Source organism: Rhinoraja longicauda, chromosome 16 (genome assembly GCF_053455715.1).
Source record: "Rhinoraja longicauda isolate Sanriku21f chromosome 16, sRhiLon1.1, whole genome shotgun sequence".
NCBI classification, from domain to species: domain Eukaryota; kingdom Metazoa; phylum Chordata; class Chondrichthyes; order Rajiformes; family Arhynchobatidae; genus Rhinoraja; species Rhinoraja longicauda.
The window spans coordinates 20,212,069-20,235,068 of NC_135968.1; the positions used below are offsets into that span (position 1 = coordinate 20,212,069).

At 42.2% G+C, this 23,000-nt stretch overlaps 1 protein-coding gene across 5 annotated transcripts in view; it reads right to left on the reverse strand.

The window, feature by feature from the left end:
- Positions 1-66: 66 nt before the first annotated feature.
- Positions 67-23,000, reverse strand: part of slc68a1a (solute carrier family 68 member 1a) — a 34,394-nt gene continuing 11,460 nt past the window's right edge. For all 5 annotated transcript variants that reach the window (XM_078413384.1, XM_078413381.1, XM_078413382.1 and 2 more), the window contains 7 exons: positions 21,857-21,936; positions 19,629-20,078; positions 18,684-18,801; positions 15,909-16,005; positions 13,914-14,085; positions 10,552-10,745; positions 67-9,336 (listed from right to left, as the gene is read on the reverse strand). In XM_078413384.1, the coding sequence (XP_078269510.1) occupies positions 9,083-9,336; positions 10,552-10,745; positions 13,914-14,085; positions 15,909-16,005; positions 18,684-18,801; positions 19,629-20,078; positions 21,857-21,936 (1,365 nt within the window). In that variant the 3' untranslated portion in view covers positions 67-9,082. The remainder of the gene's footprint in view (positions 9,337-10,551; positions 10,746-13,913; positions 14,086-15,908; positions 16,006-18,683; positions 18,802-19,628; positions 20,079-21,856; positions 21,937-23,000) is intronic.

A 23,000-nucleotide genomic window follows, 5' to 3' on the forward strand; every position in this document is an offset into this window, starting at 1 on the left:
TGATTAGCACAATTAAACCAAAAGTAAAAAACATTAAGAAACTCAAATTAATTCAAAATATCTTTAATCAGGAAGAGAACCAGTTTAATTTACATGCTTTTACTTCACACAGTATCATTCAATAAGTAACACTGAGAATTAAGGTGGCACAGAATCAGGTTTAGCTGGTGAGGAACCTTTACAGAAACCTGTTCATATTCTTAAATTTGGGACATTCATCCCAGTTAAGGCAAATATTTAAATCAAGGATCAAAATAGCAAACAATTCTTCTGTTCTGAAGTCAAATCGACCTGGCTGTTAATTTAAAGCTAAAAGCCAAGTACAAATGTTTTAAAACAACCAAGTCTTCATTTTATTGAAAGCAAACATGTGTACTGGAGACCTGAAATCAAAGCAATGATGATTAGCCAAGCCTTTATTTAACCTGTAATTCAAAGGGTTTTTAAAATACTGAAAATAAACGTAATCAAACTTATTAGCTCAATGCAGCTTTGGAAAAGCAGGTTGATGAATGTTAACACTTTTCAACATTTAGCAGATTAAATATTCTAGGAATGGAGAAGCAGCTATCAATTTATGTTCACAAGGTTCCTTTATAATATAATCGAGGTCTAATGCTCATTACTCTGTTGCAAACCATGGGAGGGATCAGTAAAAAGCAGGCAACTGCGATTACCCCTCAACTCTGGTGTGAAGCAGGATGATAAAGCTGCAATATAAACTTCAAACAAAATATTCTCAAATCCTTTGCTCCAGAACAGGATCAAAGACCAATTCCAGATTCAGAGCACAGCTGAAGCATCCAAACTGTTACCAATTACATACTTCCAATGCAAAAAACAGGCTCAATTAATAACCTGTGATCACATTTTCTCTTGCATTCCAGTAGACAGAATAAACTCCACTTCCCCAAAAGCAGTTGGGAAGAACAAGGCAAACCATCTATTGGAACTCCTGACTGAATGCCTGACAAAGTGTTTTCTGTCCATTATTTAAGCCAAGGAAATTACAAGGGTAGCCAATAAGGGAGAATTAAACCAGTTACATTACCACAATGAAGAGTGTCAAGAGACCAGTTTGGAAGTACAATAAAGTTGTAGCACAATGCATCCAAGACCCTTTTCAACCATTGACACTATCAAGAGTGAAGCTGGCTTACATATTATGGAGATACAGGAAAAAGAATTAATTTTGAGCTAGAGAAGGCAAGCCCTTTAAATAAAACAATTTCTCAAATAATAAGATTAAAACCAAGTTGTCCAAAATGCTATGGACAAATTTATAGCCTCCAAAATGACTACTTCGAGATGGAGATTATCCTGGTTAAAAAATTCCATCAAGAGAGACATTTGTAAAAAGAAGCACCTGTACAGAAAAGCCAAGAAACATGGCTCTTCAGCAGTTTGGACATTTTCAAGCAGCATCGCAGACACACAGACAGGAAAATTCGGAAAGCCAAAAAGGAGTATATCCATGATATCATCGGTGGGAGTTTGGAGAATAACACCCCCAAACAGTTCTGGAATTTCATCAAGTTGAAATGGCAAGAGGTGTTTGGTGTCTCAACACTGTTCATCTGATGGCACCAAAGTTTGCTTTGCTAAAGACAAGGCAAACGTGTTCAATTTCGTTCAGCTTTTACCAACGAAGACACATAATTTTCCTGATATGCTTGATTCTGAAATTCCTGGCATGCCGGACATTGTTATCAACGAACAGGGTGTTGAGAAGCAATTGCAAGATATTAATCCAAATAAAGCTTTGGGTCCTGACGCCATTCCTGCGAAGATCCTGAAAGAATGTGCCTCCTCAATTGCTCCATTGTTAACTAAGATTTTTCAGAAATCATTTAATTCTGGCTGTTTACCAGATGCTTGGCATGTTGCTAACATAGCTCTGTTTTACAACAAGGTGATAGTAACCCCAAGTAATAAATATTTAATTGCGACTTGGCACATGACCCTCCTAATGTATGCAACAACCAGTGATGGTGATTATACGCCATGATAGATACAGAAAAGCGGTCAAGTAATAATACTTGAAAAAGCACGTAAATGATTAGCCTAATATAGGTATTTGAGATAATTCTCTGTGGGAAACATTAAGTAGAAGCTGCCAGTGTACAAATGTCTATACTAAGTGACAAAAATGTAGAAATCCCACAGGGAATTGCAGAGGAGTCTAGATAACAAGGTTTGGATGGGACAAAATATGCTACAGGAACCCGTAGCCTTCTTCTCTCAAGTGTTACTGCCTGTTTAATCAAGGGAGAAGGGAATAGAGGGTTCATGGTGATAGATTTAGAGGAGGAAAGATGGCAGGACGATAAAGTGGAGCATCAATGCCAGAATGGTGTGCGTTCTGGTGGAGTGCTTATGAACATTAAAACAATAGAGAAGATTAGCTGATCCATCAAGCCTGATAAAGATGTTGATATAAAGGGTGGAAATGATCCAGTATTCTGCAGCAACTATATCAATGACTATATCAAGTATTTGCAGCAATTGGAGGTCGATCAGGCCGTAAAACCAAACTACTTGGCAGGACAGGGAATAACAGGAGCCATGTTAATAGACTGGCTCGTTCCTGCTCAAACGCTGGATCAAAACAAGACATTTTCTCTTTAAAAAAAGACAAAGGAAGAGTCTGTGGAAAGAATACACTCTTACGTAGGAATTTAAAAAAATAATTTATCCAATTTTTTCCAAATATGGTTGCCATTTCTGGAGAAGACTTGCTTTTCTACAAATCATAATTTTGGCAAAGTTAAGCACCTTTAGAAGGCAAACATAAAATTTTAAACATTGACAATAAAATCACACTGATACTGGTTTACCATTCGCAACATTTCCACAATTTAACATTTCACACAACCCACATTCAGCTTCCTTTGGAAATATTGGAAACTCCACCACATTCTGCTGTGATGGCAATAGAGAGTCCATTGTGTACAGTGGCCATTGCTTATGAATCTCACTGCTTTACAGTATATCTCAAAGCATGGCATGCATAGGCAGTGAGTGTTCACATCCTGGGCTGATAGACCTGAGGGTCGGGAGTGATAGAGGAAAAAGTGCAAGATAGGAGTTACCAGTCCCAGCAGCAAATTTGATTTATCTGGAAAGATTTGTCGTGCTAGAGGTTTACAGACCACTAGCGGCTCACCGACTGTCAGATGCCCAGTCTTGGGATAAACAGCAGATTGGTTCCTTTAACTCAACGGCCCACGAGGCCCTTCAAGAGGAGTGACCTTGCTGTGTGGGGAAGGTAGACCCGAGGTGTAGCACTCGAGCACCTCACCACAGTGGGAAAACATTCAGGTTCAGGAACAGCTCATGCTTGCCACAGCCATGACCAGCAACAGCAAGTGTGAGCCATTTCAAGTCAGATCAGGAGTGAAACAGGGATGCGTGATTGCCCCAACACTGTTCACCTTCTTCATTGCAACAACCATCCACATCATCAAGGATGACCTAACCCCAGGGATCGAAATAGTCTACAGAACAGATGGCAGACTTTTCAATCTTGCCCGTCTCAAGTCCAAGACTAAGACACCTACGAGCTCCCTCATCGAGTTCCAATACGCAGACGACAACTGTGTTGCAGCTCTCTCATAAAATCACCTGCAACAGATCCTGACTGCCTTCAACAGTGCATACACGAAACTTGGACTTACCATCAACTCCAAGAAGACTCAGGTTATCTACCAATTACCACCAACTGAGACAAATCGGAAAGAACCGTCAATTCAACTTGGTGAAACCCTGGAAAATGTGGATCACTTTCCATACCTTGGAAGTCACCTCTCCTCCAATGTCGACCTTGAAGTGAAGAAAGCCAAAGGAATGTTGGCCTTCATAACAAGGGGAGTTGAGTATAGGAGCAAAGAGGTCCTTCTGCAGTTGTACAGGGCCCCAGTGAGACCGCACCTGGAGTACTGTGTGCAGTTTTGGTTTCCAAATTTGAGGAAGGATATTCTTGCTATTGAGGGCGTGTAGCGTAGGTTTACTAGGTTAATTCCCAGAATGGCGGGACTGTCATATGTTGAAAGACTGGAACGACTAGGCTTGTATATGCTGGAATTTAGAAGGATGAGAGGGGATCTTATTGAAACGTATAAGATTATTAAGGGGTTGGACACGTTAAGAGGCAGGAAACATGTTCCCAATGTTGGGGGAGTCCAGAACAAGGGGCCACAGTTTAAGAACAAGGGGTAGGCCATTTAGAACTGAGATGAGGAAAAACTTTTTCAGTCAGAGTTGTGAATCTGTGGAATTCTCTGCCTCAGAGGGCAGTGGAGGCCAATTCTCTGAATGCATTCAAGAGAGAGCTAGATAGAGCTCTTAAGGATAGTGGAGTCAGGGGGTATGGGGAGAAGGCAGGAACGGGGTACTGATTGAGAATGATCAGCCATGATCACATTGAATGGCAGTGCTGGCTCAAAGGGCCGAATGGCCTCCTCCTGCACCTATTGTTTATTGATGACGAGATACAACATCGTCTTAAGTGTGCTGGAACAGCTTTTGGACGTCTTCGAACAAGAGTCTTTCAAAATCGTGACATTCGAACAGACACCAAGTCAGAGTGGCCAGATGTGTGGCAGGTGCAGTATAATATAGATAAATGTGAGGTTATCCACTTTGGCGGCAAAAACAAGGAGGCAGAATATTATCTCAATGGTGTTGGGTTAGGTAAGGGGGAGGTGCAGCGAGACCTGGGTGTCCTTGTAACCAGTCACTGAAAGTTGGCGTGCAGGTACAGCAGTGAAGAAAGCTACTGCCTTGTTGGCCTTCATAACAAGAGGATTTCAGTATAGGAGTAAAGAGGATCTTCTGCAGTTGGTAAGACCACGTCTGGAGTATAGTGTACAGTTTGTCTCCTCATTTGAGGAAGGACATCTTTGTAATTGAGGCAGTGCAGCATAGGTGCATCCAGGATTGATCCCTGGGATGGCGGGACTGTCATATGAGGAAAGATTGAAAAGTCTAGGCTTGTATTCACTGGAGTTTAGAAGGATGAGAGGGGATTATATAAACATACAAAATTATGAAAGGACTGGACAAGCTAAATGCAGGAAAAAAATTCCCAATGTTGGGCGAGTCCAGAACCAGGGGCCAGTCTTAGAATAAAGGGGAGGCCATTTAAATCTGAGGCAAGAAGAAACTTTTTCACCCAGAGAGTTGAGAATTTGTGGAATTCTCTGCCACAGAGGGCAGTGGAGGCCAAATCACTGGATGGATTTAAGAGAGTTAGATAGAGCTCTAGGGGCTAGTGGAATCAAAGGATATGGGGAGAAGGCAGGCACGGGTTATTGATTATGGACGATCAGCCATGATCACAATGAATGGTGGTGCTGGCTCAAAGGGCCGAATGCCATCCTGCACCTATTTTCTATGTTTCTATATTCTGTTTCCTGAATGCATCAGAAACCTGGACAACATATCAACGCCATCTGAAAACACTTGAGAAGTTCCATCAACGATATCTTCAAAGCAGCTTAAATATCAGCTGGGAAGACAGAAGAACCAACGTCAGCGTGCTGAATGAAACAAAAACATCAAGCATCGAAGCCTTCGTCATCAAGAACCAAGTAAGATGGAGCGGTCAAATTGTTTGGATGGAAGACGAGCGTGTACCAAAGCAAGCCTTCTACTCCTAGCTTAAAGAAGACAAACGTAAAAGAGGCAGACAAAAGAAGGGATTCAAAGACGCCTTAAAAGCCAGCATGAAGAAATGCGAAATTGACATCGAAAATTGGGAAACCAATGCCCCACTGAACTCCAAACTGTCTTGGTTGCACTAGAGACTTTGGGCTTTGTTTTTGTCTTTTGCACTATAATCAGATTTTTTAAATTTATCAAACTTTTTTTTGTTTATTACATTATCTATTGAGTACTGCACTTACAAACCTGCAATACTGCTGCAAGAATTTCATTGTCCCGTTTTAACAATAAATAGTCACAAGATCCTGGAGCTTACCAAGGACAACCATCTAACAGAATTGATTGAAAGGGTGCTCGAGAGCTGATACTTCTTTGTTGAACTGGGTAGTAAGATGAGCAGATGGCAGAGACTCAAGAAGGGACTACCACAGGGAAGTGTGCTTGCATCAATACTCTTCAACATCTACACCAACGACCAACCTAGAAGTGAAGGTACATGTCGCTTTATCTATGCAGATGTCTCAATAGGTGCTCCAAAGACGACCTTGCTGTAGCTGCCCAAGACAGTGACTTCAGTGCTGTTGAAGAACCTCTCAAATGCCCTCAACAAACTAACATCTTACTATGAAGAGAACCACCTCCATACAAATCCATCAAAGACACAGGTGTGTGCATTCCATCTGCGCAACCGAGAAGCCAAACGGCGACTGAACGTCACCTGGTCTGGTACCCCTCTTGAAAACTGCAATCACCCAGTATATCTAGGAGTCACCTTAGATCATTGTCTCTCCTTCAAGACCCATGTTGAGAAGACAAAAGCTAAAGTCTGTGCAAGAAACAACATTGTCAGCAAACTTACTGGAACAAGATGGAGCGCAATTCCTGACACTCTACGATCAACCGCCTTGGCCCTTTGCTACCCAACAGCAGAGTATGCATGCCCAGTCTTGGAAAAATCAGCCCATGCCAAGAAGATTGATCCAGCCATCAATACAACCTGCCGCCTTATCATTGGATGTCTTAGACCAACATCAACTGACAGCCTATACATACTATCTGGGATAGCTCCACCAGAGATATGTCGCAGTGCAGCAAGCAGTAGAGAACGCCATCGCCAGTCCACAGATGTACCACATCCCCTATTTGGCCATGAACCCGCAGAGTCGGCTAAAGTCCAGGAAAAGCTTCCTCAATGAAGTTGAACCAAATGCTGATGCTGAAGGTACTAGAGTTGCATTATGGGACGAGAGATTGGCATCTCCCATCAGCGACATCCATGTCCATAACAGCCAAAGAAGAACTTCCTCCTGGGGCTGAATCAAGCTGGGCTGAATGGAAACGCCTCAGACTGAGCTGGTACTGGTGTTGTAAAGCGACTCTCAAGAAGTGGGATTATATAGACACTGAAGACGTCATCTGCATATGTGGCACTGAACCACAAACTATGGAGCACCTATTGAGACGTCCTCTATTGGTGTACAAATGCAAAGCTGAGGATCTCACAGAGAACAATGATATTGCTAAGAGTTGTGTTCAGTTTTGGCTGAAACACAATATCTAGCATGTGTGGACATGGTAAGAAGAACATCTTTAACATCATCTCTGATGTTTAGAAACAAAACACAGAACTCAGGAGCAGGCTTTGAATATATTTTCAAAGGACACAATGGGAACTTTAGCTGCCAAGTCCTTGAATATGAAGCTGACTCCTCAGCTGGTTGCGCCCTGTGTAATGGGATAGAATGGCCTCTACACATTCTAAGAGATTCTTTCAGCAACTCTGAATATGGTGCCTAACTTGTCAAAGTAATCTGAAATATGACATGGGTCAGTCCTGGTGAGAATGTGACACTGGGGATTTTGAAAGAACTGATTTGTCAGCAACATTCAGCTGGACAGTTCATCCCAGCACTTGATGAGACAGACATGTGCAGCAATACCATTTTAGAAGGTTTGCAGTGTTATCTGACTTTCGTAGCCACAAATACAACAGGAGCACAGAGGTTCAAAGTGCCGAATGATAGCACAGCTTAAAAATACAAATAGGATGGGTTAAATGCAATGGGACAAAGGATGGGCGAGGAGAGGGACCGCGGTTCGCAGGACGAATGGACGGAGGCGCCGGCTGCAACGGGCTTTTATGGCCAGTTGGGACTGTGAAACAGCATCGAAACCTGGCGACTCTTGCATAGAGACTCAGTGGGCTGTTTCTATGCATTATGTACTTAACCAGGGATTGTACTTATGTATGGGAATATCCTTAGTGATCTGTTAGCAAAAAAATAATTTCACTGTACCTTGGTACAGGTGATAAAGAAACCATTAAACCATTGACATGGCAGGAAACATACCAGGTAAAATTAGAACAAGTTTGACTATGATATGGGACATCTGGCATTATTTAAACCTGGAATCACTTTCATTTACTGCAAAGCTTTGCTATCAGGGGTGACCATTTTTTTCCAATCGAAGACTATTGTCTGTGGTAAAAAGAGGTATTTCCTCTTTGGCCACCAGGTGGCAGCATTGGGTACATTTCTGGAAACAAGGAACTGCAGATGCAAAGACAAAGGTGCTCGAGTACCAAAGTAGATCAGGCCGCATCCATGAAGGAGTTACGTTAGCATTTTGTGCCCTTTTTTGGGCACATTTCTCCCAGTTTAAAAACAGTTGGATCCAAACTTCTGCCCCAACAATTGGTCCTTGCTGCTGACAACCCTGGAGTCCTTGTGCTGCTGCAGCAGTTTGCTCATGCACTAAATTTGAAAAAATGTTTAAAAAATTGAATGGCCACGGTTTATGACTGGTAAGCCCTCTAGCAAGACGGCTCCTTCCCATTTTACAAAGAGGTGGACACTGTAATGTCTGTGAACTTTAAACAGCAAGAGGCGAGAGGCCAGAATCGAACTCACTTCATCATGCATTGCCCTCCCAGTTTCTCACACACTCTCTCAGTACAATGAAATGATGATAGGTTACATAAGAGAACAAATATTAATTATTTCAATGCCATATCTTTTGTGCAACATATTTACAAATGATTTGCTCCAAAAGTAATAGTGAATCTATATTCTGATAACATTCACAGCACGGATTAAAGAACAACAAACTCGGATCTTGTGCACGTGTAGATTATCAAAATATGTCTTTGCTTCAATGTGACATGTGGTCGTCTGGTAAATCACAAAGGCTAAGTAATAAAATAAAAAATTGGTTAGGCACATGGTGTCTTCTTAACTATTAGTCTTAATAAGAGTTGGAATTTGCTTCATGATTGAGATCTGCTGAAGTCCAGACAGATCGGACAGGAACATGTTTGTCCTCTGAAGGTTTTCACACCCTGAGCTGTAGAGAGTCGTCAAAAGTCAGGTCACATCTGACGGAGGTGGACGGATACTGGAGGCTCCAGAGTGGCAACTCACACTGCTTTAATGTCAAGCAGGCCCTCTTGGTGTGTGCTCTGTCTCAGTGATTTGATGGTCTGGAGTCGTTTCCCGTGGAGGTTGAATTGAGACCAGGCGAGAAGCTGCAGCACTCCACACGTTATGGGAATGAAGACCAACAGGTAGAAGCATCCTTGGCGGACCGCTTTCATCCAGGCTGCATTCGGCTCCCCCACCGGCTTTGTGCTCACAATGTCATGTAGCGCGTCATGCTGGAAGATGTCATACCCTAGACAGGGCAGATCACAACACAAGAATTTAACACACAAGCCATACACAAATGCTGCCCTTAACCTGCTTGATGCATACAGCTTTGTAGCCTATATCAATGGGGCCAACCACAAGCAAAAAGAAAATCTTACATTTACTCTAATCTTAGTAGTGCAAAGCCCATAATAGTTTGTTGCTGAAGTATCAAGGTGCAAGAGCCTGATGGTTGCTGGGAAGAAGGTGGAGGTAATGGGTCTTGGCTTACTAGGCTACATTCAGAAAAGGCTTTTTAAAAGAAAACCAATGAAATTGCTGTGTTTCTAGAGTAACACTTTACCAGTACAGGTTAAAGTGGAAAACTTCCTTCATTTAGAAGGAAATCAGTGAGCCATCAAAAGAAAATAAGGAGACCTTGTGCCACCTTGAGATATGGTTGTGACAAATTGTATAGATGAACACATCGTAAACAAGTCAAGGGGGAAATGAACCTACAGATATGCTGATAGAATGAGAAGCAGAGTGGGAGGAATTCCAGGTATAGCATCAATCGGTACAGTGTTCACAGGCCGAAAATACTGGTGCAAGTAAGGATTTCTTTACTCCATTGTTGGTACATAGGGCAATCAAACACTCTTGACTTTACTCTTGACTTGAATAAGTCACAAGTCATGTCATCGGAGCAGAATGCATACATTCAACCCATTGAGTTTACTTCGCCATTCAGTCATGGCTGATCTCACCTTTTCCTCTCAACCCCATTCTTCTGCCTTCTCCCCTAACCTTTGACAAATGTACTAATCAAGAAGCTGTCAATCTCTGCTTTAAAAATACCCAATGACAACCTCCACAGCTATCTGTGGCAATGAATTCCACAGAATCACCACCCTCTGACGAAATAAATTCCTCATCTCCTTTCTCAAGGTACATCCTTTTATTCTGAGGCTGTGGTCCTCGACTCTCCCACTCGTTGTAACTAGTGGAATAGATGGGTTGAATTGCCTCTCTGCTGGGCACAACGTCAGAGTAGAAGAACAGCTGTACATGGAGCTGTGGCAGTCAAAACACAGACTGGTCAGGTTAAATGACAAGTACATTGATAGGGCATGTTTAGAGGGACATGGGCCAAACACAAGCAGGCGGGTCTAGTGTAGATGGGACATGTTGGCCGGCGCGGGGAAGTTGCGCTTTCCATGCTGTGAGACTATGACTCGATAATTGAGAATAGTTTAACTACCTGTATAAACATACAAAAGCCAAGTCCCAAATAAGGGGGCAAATGTCTGTCCCGGTTTTGTCACCAAGGCAACCATTCCAAATAGCAGTGCCGACGCTGCCTGCTTCCTCTTGTTCATCACAAAGTCTTCATCCACTAAGTCAGTGATGACCAGGTTCAGAAGCTTGCAGGTCCCCTCCGTGAATACACGATTGCTACGAAGCAGCACAAGAGGTTGGAGAAATTAATAGTCAGTGAGTGAAGCTGGCAAAAAAAATGCCAGCGTCAAAATACTACAAAAGCTATTGGTAAAAACTTTAAATCTTTAAACATTAGGAATTGACATACAACTCTGACAATTCACAGAAATAATAAACTTTTCTCTTAACAAGAGAAATGCATAAGCAAAGTAATGAATATGAAACCCAGTCTTTAAAAAACAGAGACAGTGTATATTTTCCACTCTCTAGCCTTTTATAATAATGTTTTCAATAGTCTGCAGGGCCAAATAAATCAACGTGCATTTGTACACCGCCTTTCAGAACGAAGAGAGATCTTCACAGTTAGGTAGTTTTATAAGTTGTAAAATATTTACTTGAAGTGCTGGGTCTTGTTACAAGGTTGAGAAAAGATTTACATGAATGCTGACACAAGAAACTGCAGAAGGATCCCGTCCCAAAACCTCATGTCTATTCCCTCCACAGATGCTGCCTGACCTGCTGAGTTTTTCCAGCATTGTCTTACATAAATGCTAGTTGTTTGTAATACTATTGTCTAATGAAACTGATCATTTGTGCAGCACAGCACTGTTACAGATTGTGAAGTGCTGGCAGCAAAGTTACAGGGGATGGAAGTGCTAGTCAATGAAGTTAGGTTGTGGTGCTAAACGGTTCAGCTGCTATTGATGTGCCTCAAGGAAGAGGATTATTGTGCAAAGAGATGTTTTCTCAATTAATCCCCAATTTAGCATAATGGCAATCCCATTCTACACACACTGGATGATATCATATTTATGGAGAAAAGTCTTGAGCTGGTTACAAGGACTGAATGACACCTATCCCACTCTTTGTTATCATGGACAAACATCGTCAACTGGTCGATCAAGGACAAAACCAACTACCATGTTAGTTCCCCCACTACCTCCTACAAAATTCAATCTAACGGGCATGTTTCCAGACTCAGCCAGTTTGGTCTGAGGTAGTTCTATCATGTATTAGTGAGAATATTTTGATATTCCCAACCAGAGTATATTTTGAACCCTTGTCCCGTCCCCCTCCCCCACAGTATTCCACATGGATGAGTAGCTTTGGTTAAGCTGATGAAGATGACCAGTTTTAAAAGAAAGTGTTTAAATTAATCTGTGGGAAAAAGACAAATTTTAACATTAGTAACTGAAGAACGCAGCCTTAATATTTAGACTTGTTACTGCGTCAATTTGTTTCCCGAAAAGGAAATGGGAGTCAGGAACTATAATCTGGCTAGATATAATTAGTTCTTGGCAATGCTATTCATCTATTGCCACAGCAACTGGACAATGAAAAACAACTAGGTTTCTAGATCTGAAGAAGGGTCTCGACCCAAACTATCACCCATTCCTTCTCTGCAGAGATGCTGCCTGTCCCGCTGAGTTACTCCAGCTTTTTGTGTCTATCTTCCGTTTAAACCAGCATCTGCAGTTCTTTCTTATCCAAACTTCTAGGTTAATTGGGCTCTAATTTACCCCAAGTGTAGGGAGTGGATGAGAAAGTGAGATAACATAAAACCAGTGTGAATGGGCAATTGATGGGCGGCGTGGACTCGTTGGGCCGAAGGACCCGTTTTCATGCCGTATCTTTCAATCAAACAAATTCTGCACTCGCTGATAGTCTTCACTGAGCACTAAATGAACAATTTAAAGTATATCAGCACCTCATATTTCGCTTGGGCAGTTTACAACCCAGCGGATCAATGTTGATTTCCCCAATTTTTAGTAACTCCTGCTTTCCTTCCATTCCCCCTCTCCCCACCTTAGTATTCCTACTGATTCCACAGTTCACATCCTTGTATCCCTGTCATTAGCACACCTTCCCCAGCCAACAATGGGCCATTGGGGGCTCCACACTTCCTGAGGTCATCGGTTGCTGGCCTCGTTTTGTTCTGGCCTTCTCTATCTTTCAGTCTGAAGAAGGGTTCCGACCCAAAACGTCACCTTTTCCTTTCCTGCATAGATGCTGCCTGACTCACTGATTTACTCCAGCACTTTATGTCCGTCTTCAATTTAAAGTAGTTTTTCAGATCAGTTATGCTGCACGATCAGAGCAAGCAGTGAGCAGAAATGCTTCTGGCCACAAGCAAACACCCACATATTTTACTTAATGAAAGGAAAGTAATTGTGTCATTTGTTTGCATTGACATTTCCAAAATCTTCTTTTAGATTGCACTACTAATCTTTAGGTAGCCCTGCAAGTTTAAGACTATACATAGACACAAAGTGCTGGAGTAACTCAGCGGGTCAGGCAGCATCTCAGGAGTGCATGGATAGGTGACATTTGGGGTAGGGACCCTTCTTCAGACCAAAAATAGAGGGGAGGGAACTATATTCTGTAGGTCTGTACTCTTTATTGTGTTCTCAAGGAAATGTTGATCAGGGAGAAGAAAGCTAGATTTTTTTTTTAAAGTTCAAGTTCAAGTAACTCCATTACTCCAAGTCTATACAGATAACAGAAGCCTTCTGAAGATCTGGCAAAAGAATTAGATGTGTTTTTAAAATTAATTGAGTGAATGGTGATGTCGAGTACACTGCCTAATGAATGGTTGAACTAAGTTCAAAGGGCAATGGGCCGCATGTGAAAGGCAACTTTTGTAGGGTCAGTTATAAAGAGCCAGGGAACAGGACTAATTGAATAGCTCTTTGAAAGAGCTGGCAGAGGCTCAAAAGTCTGAATAATCCAATTCTCTGTACAATTTTATGGCTATGAAACAACACAAATTGGATATATTGTGTGGGAATGAACTGCAGATGCTGGTTTAAACCAAAGATCGACACAAAAAGCTGGAATAACTCAGCGGGACAGGCAGCATTTCTGGACTTGGATATAATATTTGCTCGAGATGATTACAATGCAAAGGTCACCATACCAAAATCAGTTCCTTTCTTCGACATCACTGGAATCCGTTATTTTCTTTGGGCATGAGTTCTTGCTGAATTGTTGGATTCTAATATTCTCTAAAGGTCACCACGTGAGCCTGGTAGCCCATACAGAGCGATTTTGCACCGCCATGTATAATAGATCCCAGAAATAAAAATACACCAATCCATTACTCCGAGGCAGATTGAGAGCTCCTCTACATAAAGTCATGGCTCCAACCTACAATGGTACAGGAATATATTTGTGTTTATATACCTGGCTATGAAGAAACAAAGTAGGTAGATCTGATCTGGACCTGCCAGCAGCATGATCAGGCTGAGCACCAGTTTCAAGAAGAACAACCAGCGAACGACCATATAAACTCCAAATCTGTGGCACAGTGACAGGAAGTAAAGGTTGTTTAAATGAGGAGCTATATATGATGCACCTAAAAAAAAAAGAGGAAAAAGGGTTTTAAACTTTAATTACATTCTTTGAGCATTCCTGTTTTTCTACTGCAATCAGATAATAAGGTTTACTTCTTCACTTCAGGTCAGAAAAAAAATTAAACCCAAGGCGTGACACAAAGTACTGGAGTAGCTCAGGGGGTCAGGCAACATCTCTGCACAGCATGGATAGATGACATTTCTGGTCAAGTCAATTTTATTTGTATAGCACATTTAAAAACAACCCACATTGATCAAAGTGCTGCACATCAGTTCAGATACTAAGAATGAACGTACGATGGCACACAAACATAACAGCACATACATAAACAGTTCACAGCACCCCCTCAGAGGGCCTCAAACACTAGGGAGTAGAAATAGGTTTTGAGCCTAAACTTAAAGGAGTCGATGGAGGGGGCAGTTCTGATGGGAAGAGGGATGCTGTTCCACAGTCTAGGAGCTGCAACCGCAAAAGCGCAGTCACCCCTGAGCTTAAGCCTAGACCGCGGGATAGTCAGTAGCCCCAAGTCAGCTGACCTGAGGGACCTGGAGATAGAGTGGTGGGTTAGAAGATTTTTGATATGGGGGGGGGGGGGGGTGGGCAAGGTCAAGGCCCTACTTCAGACTGAAACATTTGGACAGGTACATGGATAGGATAGGTTTAGAGGGAAGTGGGCCAAATGTAGGCAGGTGGGTCTAGCGCAGATGTGGCATGTTGGACTCCGTAGGCAAGTTGGGCTGAAGGGCCTGTTTCCACACTGTAGGACTCGAGAGATGCTGCCTGAACCCCATGGAGTTACTCCAGCATTTTGTGTCTTTCCTTGGTAAACCATCTGCAGTTCCCGTTCTCTACAAACCTATGGCCTATTTATTTATTTAATTTCATTTAGTAAAAAGCCTTGGGTTTGGTGGTGTGGGCATGAATACAAGCTCCATTCCAGACCAAAGCATTAAATCAAAGGTGCTTTAGTGCAGTGCTGACATAATAATCACAACTTTTCAGGTGGGATACAAAATGCCGAGTTACTCCAGCATTGTGTGTCTTTCTTTGGTAAACCCGCATCTGCAGTTCCTTGTTATTACATTCAGGCGAGATGTTAAATTGAGGGCCATGTACCCACTCCAGTGGACGTTAGAAAATACAATGCACAGTTCAAAGAACAAAAGAAACCACATCAAAATCTGGCCATCAATCAATTCTTAACTGATTATGTCGTTGTAACATGCCCTGCAAACAGGAAAGCAAGTACACTTCTAAAGCATTTCATCTGATTAAAGACACTATGCCAAGTTCTTTAATTCTTTCTAACCTACTGTGCTACCTTAGTTCATTATTTATGTAGTCACCAACTTCACTCATCTCCCTGCCCACTATCAGAGACCAAATTAAACAAATTTTAATCAAACTTCATCCACTGCTCCCGATGTGGCCTCCTTTATACCCTCAAGTCCAAGCACACCTCAGGCCACTGTGTCATCAAACAATTGCGCTCGGTCCGCCAGACTGGATCTCCTGGTTGCTAACCATTTTAACTGCCCTTCCCCTTCCCATACTGACGTCTATGTCCTGGGCCTCATTCATTGCCACAGAGAGGCCACACATAAACTAGAGGAACAGCACCTCATATTCCACTTTGGTAGCTTACAACCCAAATGGTATGAATATTGAGTTCCCCTATCTTTGGTAACTAACCATCATTGCCCTCCCTTCTCCCATCTCCCCCCCTGCCCCACCTGGATGCACACCCATTTTCCCCATAAAACCACCCCTTTTCTCCAACCTTCCCCCACCCCACCCCCCACCTAATCAATTAATGCAGCTTACCGAGGAGAAAGGAACCAGTGGAGAGTGAAATTCTGTCTGACAGCAGATACTCCAGAAACAATGGGAAGAAATTACTGTTGAAATGGCAGTGAAATACCTATTCCAAACAAAAAGTTGATATTAGCTGGTTCAAAAAAAGTGTGCTATTTCACTAAAGTTAGAAACAACCATTTTTCAGCTATTTTAGTTTAAGGGCCGTGATCTGAAATGTCACCCATCCTTTTTCTCCATCCTGTTGCTTGACCCGCTGAGTTACTCCAGCACTTTATGTCTATCTTTAGTTTAGCCCTAATTTAGGGATTCACCAGAATTAAGGATTTAGAATTATCCATGTAACAAGTGAATGCTGAGAATAGATTGATTGATACAGCATGGAAACAGGCACTTTGGCCCGCCGAGACTACGCCATCGATCACCGTTCACGCTAGTTGTATGTTATCCCACTTTTGCATCCACTCCCTACAAATGCAGGGCAATTTACAGAGAGCCAATTAACCTACAAACCCGCACATCATTGGGGGTATGGGATGAAAGATGTGCACCCAGAGAGAAATCTATGTGGTCACGAGCAGGGTACAAACTCAACCCAGACTGCACCCGAGGTGGGGATCGAACCCGGGTCTATGGTGTCGTGAGGCACCAGCCCTACCAGCTGCACCACTGAGTTGCCCCGACAAAATGAAACATGTGGTTTTCAATTAAGGTAACACATGAATTATCCACTGTCAGAACTCTGAATTTAATTTGGTGCTCCATGTTCAGCAGTGTGTGTATTTCCTTGTGCTTTCATGCACAATAGATATCAATCTCATAATCGTCATGAATTGTCTATTGTATTCTGTCTCTCATTTGAGCATATGTAGCCATTGCATAAACATGTCCAAATTTGGAACAAGTTTGTGTATTTTTCATTAGATTAAATGATGAATTACTTTGTTCCAGTTCTCCATTTCTTAATGGTAAAGGTTTTGCAGATGTAATGACTGGTTTTGCTATCAACAGCCAGTGTTGTTGCATTGAAACCAGAAGCATCATTTTCTGTATGCAGTTAAAAATTGAATAGTAGAACTTGCTGCCATCTGTTTCCCCATGAAAGAGCATGGAATACAGTCTTGGAGTCTCTTCTCTCTAATCATGCCCCTCCCACAGAGTCCAATCAGCGATCACTCCCCATACACTAGGACTATCCTATGCACTAGGAACAATTCACAGGGAGAACGTACAAATTTCGTACAGACAGCACCCATAGTAAGGCAGCAACTCTTCCGCTCTACCACCGTGAGTTAAGGTTAGCAGGGCCATTTATAAAATGTTTAACAAGGGCTAATGAATCAGGAAGTAGATTCTCTCAGAGACAATCAAAATGGAGTATAATTCCTCACTGATACATTTCTATGGCTACTATGTAGGTGTAACTTAACAGTTTAGTACAGTAGAGGATCAGACTCTTACGCCCACAATATGCTGAATATGATGCCAAGTTGAACTGCCTGCATGCGAACCATCTCAATGCGTCTATCTATCTGGTGACATCAGACACCCATGCATAATAACAACCCGTACAGCAGTTGAGCTGCTGTCTCACAGCCCCAGATTCGATCCCGACCTCAGGTGTTGTCCATATGGAGTCTGCACATCATCTGTGTCTGGGTGATCCGGTTTCCTCCCACATCCCAAAGACATGCGGGTTTGTAGGTTAATTGGTCCTCTGTAAATTGCTCCTAGTGTGTAGGGAGTGGTTCAGAAAGCAGGATAACATAGAACATGTGTGAACGGGTGATCAGAGGTCGGCGTCCCACTTTGTACCTGTAAACTAAACCCCATTTACCAGCACTAGTAATTTGTGTGCTCGTCCAGATACGACCAAAGCGTTGGCAGTTTCTGTCTCCACCATCCATTCACGCAGTGTGTTCCAGATTCTAACGTTTCTTCCTCCAACCTCTCAACTAAATCCAGTCCCTCTAGCTATAGACACCTCTGCTCAGCCACACCTCTGCTTGGGGGAAGTTTTCTTCTATTTACCCACACCCATCAGAATTTTTAAAGCCTATTTTGTAAGTAGGAAATCAGATCTGACCAATTTATTGGAGCTCCATGCTGAAAATATATTAAGTGCCAATGCCTTCTGGTATTTTTACTGCACACATCACCTCAGGTGCTTAGTGCTCCACAAAGTCACGGAGAGATATCTCGAGGCCAAACAAAAACTTTTCATTATGGTTTCTAAATTCATCTGCATCCAAAGCCTTCTCACATATCTCCTTCCTACCTCTATAACCGTCATACACTCCATTCTGACCTCTTACTCATGGGCCCGGCTGCACAATTCCTTGCAAAAAGCCTACACTTCTCTACAGCTTTCGCCTTAAATCCCATCTGCTACTGAGCTTTGGGTTTTTCCTCCCAATATTATTTCTCCATATGTACACAATACATTTAGCAGTGTATTATTTAAAATTCAGCGTGGAAACAGGCCCATCGGCCCATGTCAACAAGTGATCCCCATACACTAGCACTATCCTACACACTAGGGACAATTTACACTTTACCAAAATCAATTAACCTACAAACCTGCACGTATTTGGAGTGTGGGGGGAAACCGGAGGACCAGGAGAAAACCCACGCGGTCACAGGGAGAAAGTACAAATTCCGTACAGACAACACGCATAGTCAAGATCGAACCCAGGTCTCTGGGTTTTTCCTTACATCCTTCGTTTAGGAAATATTGAGATAGGGACCATAAAAGGAGCCCCAGGGAAATTGGGCTAGACTCACTTGCACTAGGTTCATGGACACAAACCAAACAAAGTTCTGGTGCCGGGACAGTTGCTTCAGGTACTCCGAGAATGTCAGTGTTTGCTCCTGGGCAACAGGAGTTTGACTGATGTATAACCTGGGCAGAATCCGTAAAAAAGAAATGTTATTAGAAAGAACTCAGTTCCGTGTTTCTACCTGCTTTCCCCAATCTGTTTTAGTCTTGAGTAAAACACAATATATTTTAACGCAGAACAGTATAGAACAGGAAGATAGACACAAAATGCAGGAGTAACTCAGCGGGTCAGGCAATATATCTGGAGAAAAAAAGATGGGTGATGTTTCAGGCCAGGACCCTTCTTCAGACCCCATAACGAGGAGATTTTACAGTGGAGCAATCAAAAGGTGAAGAAAAGAACTTAAGAAGCTAGTTTATACCGAAGTTAGACACAAAATGCAGTACATGAATAGGATAGGTTTAGAGGGATATGGGCCAAACGTAGGCAGTCGGGACGAGTGTAGATGGGACCTGCTCAGTGTGTGCAAATTGGGCCGAAGGGCCTGTTTCCAGGCTGTATGACTGACTCTATACAGTTATTTTCTACACAATTTGTCTGCTTCACTGCAAAATCTCCTCAAGGTAACTTCTCCAGAGATGCTGCCTGACCAGCCGAGTTACTCCAGCACTTTGTGTCTATCTTTGGTATAAACCAGCTTCTGCAGTTCCTTTCTACACAATACAGAACAAGAACAGGCCCTGGCTATCTACCCTATCTTTGCCTCCCCATTAATGAGGGAGGTGGTGCACAAGACGGTAAAATGAACAAAGGGTCTTGGAGTTAGAGGAGTGAGCTGGGTCATGTTTTTTTTTTAAACGTCAGGATGGAAATCAGGAGTCATTCTAATAGAAATAATAAGATTGAGGAGGGGACAGGGTGAAGGAGGGAAGAATTAACAAATACTTACTCTTTTAACATGGAGGCCTCTGTATGTTTTACTCTGACTTCCAACTGGAACCGTTGTCTGAGAAACCAGGTGCATATACTAAAGCCAAAAATGGAAAAGGCAGACAATGCTGCACAGAAGAGTCTAAACGAGAAGAAGTTTTCTTTGTTCCAGACTGCGTAGGACATGAACACTGATAGGGATCCGAGAGCACTAAAAAGCGAACAGTAAAAATTCAGTCTAGTCCTGTCCTTTTCCGACACGGCCAGGTCTGCCAGTAAGGCATTGTGATTGAGGTCCACAATGGTAAGGAATCCGTCGTATAGACAAAGGCAGACCAGAAATTGTACTCCTGGCCTTGCCCACGCCACCCAGAAAGAGAGGAACGACAGTGCAAATAGAGGACCATTCCGCATTAGTGCTTCCAGTCGCTTCAACACTACCTCTGGAGAGGATATTGCAGCACCTGACCTGTAAGGAAAATAAGCACATGACATACAAGCGAATGCAGTGTTAACCTTTAGCGTTAATGCCCAGCACTATGAACATTGATTTCTCTAATTTCAAGTAAATCCTGCATTCCTTCAGCATTTGACCTGGCAATTACTGACCAAGTTGACCAAGATAGTCAGAACCTTCCTTCCAGGGTGGAGATGTTGAAGACTAGAGGGCATACTTTTTAAGGTGAGGGGGGGAAATTTAAAGGGGATGTGAGAGGTAATTTTTTTTCAAAAATACAGAGTGGTGGGTTCCTAGAATGTGTTGCCTGCAGTGGTGGTGGAGGCATTTAAGAAGCTTTTAGATAGACACATCGAGCTGGTTCGCATGCAGGCAGTTTAACAGCATCATATCAGCACATTGTGGGCTTAAGAGTCTGATCCTCTACTGTACTATTCTATTAAGTTACACCTACATAGTAGCCATAGAAATGTATCAGTGAAGAATTATACTCCATTTTGATTGTCTCCGAAAGAATCTACTTCCTGACTCATTAACCTTTGTTAAACATTTTATAAATGACCCTGCTAACCTTAACTCACGGCACAGTGGTTTGCAATAGAGTTGCTGCCTTACAGGTTCAATCCAGACTATGGGTGCTGTCTGTATGAAATTTGTACGTTCTCCCCTTGACCCTGTGGGTTTCTTCCAAGTGCTCCCACACTCCAAAGACATACAGGTTTATAGATTAATTTGCTGTGGTAACAATTGTGAATTGTTCATAGTGTGTAGGATAGTCCTAGTGTATGGTGAGTGATTGCTGATTGGACTCTGTGGGAGGGGCATGGTTAGAGAGAAGAGACTCCAAGACAGTATTCCATGCTCTTTCATGGGGAAACAGTTGGCAGCAAGTTCTACTATTCCATTTTTAACTGCATACAAAAAAATAATGCTTCTGGTTTCAAAGCAGCCACACAATGACTGTTGATAGCAAAACCAGTCATTACATCTGCAAAACCTTGACCATTAAGAAATGGAGAACTGGAACAAAGTAATTCATCACTTAAAATCCAATGGAAAATACACAAAAACTTTTTCCGAATTTGGATGCGTTTATGCAATGGCTAAATATGTTCATGTGAGAGACAGAATTCATGACGATTATGAGATTTATATTTATTGTGCATGAAAGCACAAGGAAATACACGCACTGTACTGAACATGGAGCACCAAATTAAATTCAGAGTTCTGACAGTGGACATTTTATGTGTTATCTTAATTGAAAACCTCATGTTTCATTTCGTTGGGGCAGCTCAGTGGTGCAGCTGGTAGGGCTGGGCTCACAACCCCAGAGACCCGAGTTCGATCCCCACTTCAGGTGCCGTCTGGGTTGAGTTTGTACTCTTCTCGTGACCACATAGATTTCTGTCTGGGTGGACAACTTTCCTCCCATACACCCCATGACGTGCGGGTTTGTAGGTTAATTGGCTCTCTGCAAAATGCCCCGCATGCGAAGGGAGTGGATGCAAAAGTGGGATAACATACAACTAGCGTGAACGATGATCGATGGTCGGCGTAGTCTCGGTGGGCTAAGGTGCCTGTTCCATGCTGTATCAATCAATCTATTCTCAGTATTCACTTATTACATGTATAATTCTAAATCCTTAATTTTGGTGACTCTTTGGAACAGGAACAGTTTGGAGATTCAAGCAATACTCTTTTATTAGCAATGCACAATTATTTTTCTGCGATCACCCAACTTCAAAACCAAGCACAGCGTCACCAAATATAAAATGTCTATTAATACGTACTGTTGTGTGCTCAGAAATGAGCGATCACTTAGCCATCCAAATAATGGATCATTAAGACTATTCCATAGGAGAAAAATGGTCTGAAGATTAAAACAGAAGAAGAATTATGCAACAACAATATTGAAGTTATTGAATATTGTTAAACAAATAGATGATGGAACCAAATGCAGTTTTTATGAACTCAGTAACTTGTGCCACCAATGGTAACATCGGCACGTTATTTATATTTATGTAAATATGGACATTTTCAGGCTAGATAAATATCTGAAGACAGCTTAAGTTACATTAATGTGATCTTTGGGTTTACAAACAAGCTTGAGCGTGGAAGCAACATAGTTATGCTAACACTTAACATAACTGCCTCAACCTTAAAAAAGTGCTGTCAAATTCACTGCGCTTTACTTTAGCAGGAGCATCAATCCCTTGGAGAAAATGCAGAGGAGATTATGGCTCTAGGCCTGTTGGAGTTCAGGAGGATGATGGGGGAAGGGGTTAGTCTTATTGAAAACTACCCAATAATGAAAGACCTAGATAGAGTGGATGTGGAGAGGATGTTTTCAGTAGTGGGAGTGTCTCAGAGCAGAAGGCACAGCCTCAGAATAAAAGTATCTTTAGGATTGAGATGAGGAGAAATTTATTTTGCCAGAGGGTGGTGAATCTGTGAAATTCTTTGTTCTTCAATAGGTTGGGGATATGATGGTTATTTATCTTGTACTCTAATATGACTATTTTTATAGAACAGATGGTGGTGGAGGCAAAGTCATTGGGTATTGTTAAAGTGGAGATTGAAAGGTTCTTGATTTGTAAGAGGGTCAAAAGTTACGGGGAGAAAGCAGGAGAATGGGTTGAGAGGGAAAAATACATCAGCCATGACTGAATGGTGAAGCAGACTATGGGCAGAATGGTCTAATTCTGTTCCTGTGTCTTATAAGATGGTAGTGAATATTAGCAGAGTCCAAGGGTTCAAGGATTGTTTGAGCAGAAGGGTGATGGCAGAAGACTGAGGAATGATTAAGTAGCAGGGACCACCAACTACACCTGAATGCAATGAAATATGGCTTGGAAGTTAAGATTGTTAGTAGTTTAGTGACAATCAGTCTGAGATTACAATCATGGGATTGCATTTACAAAGTATTTAGACAAA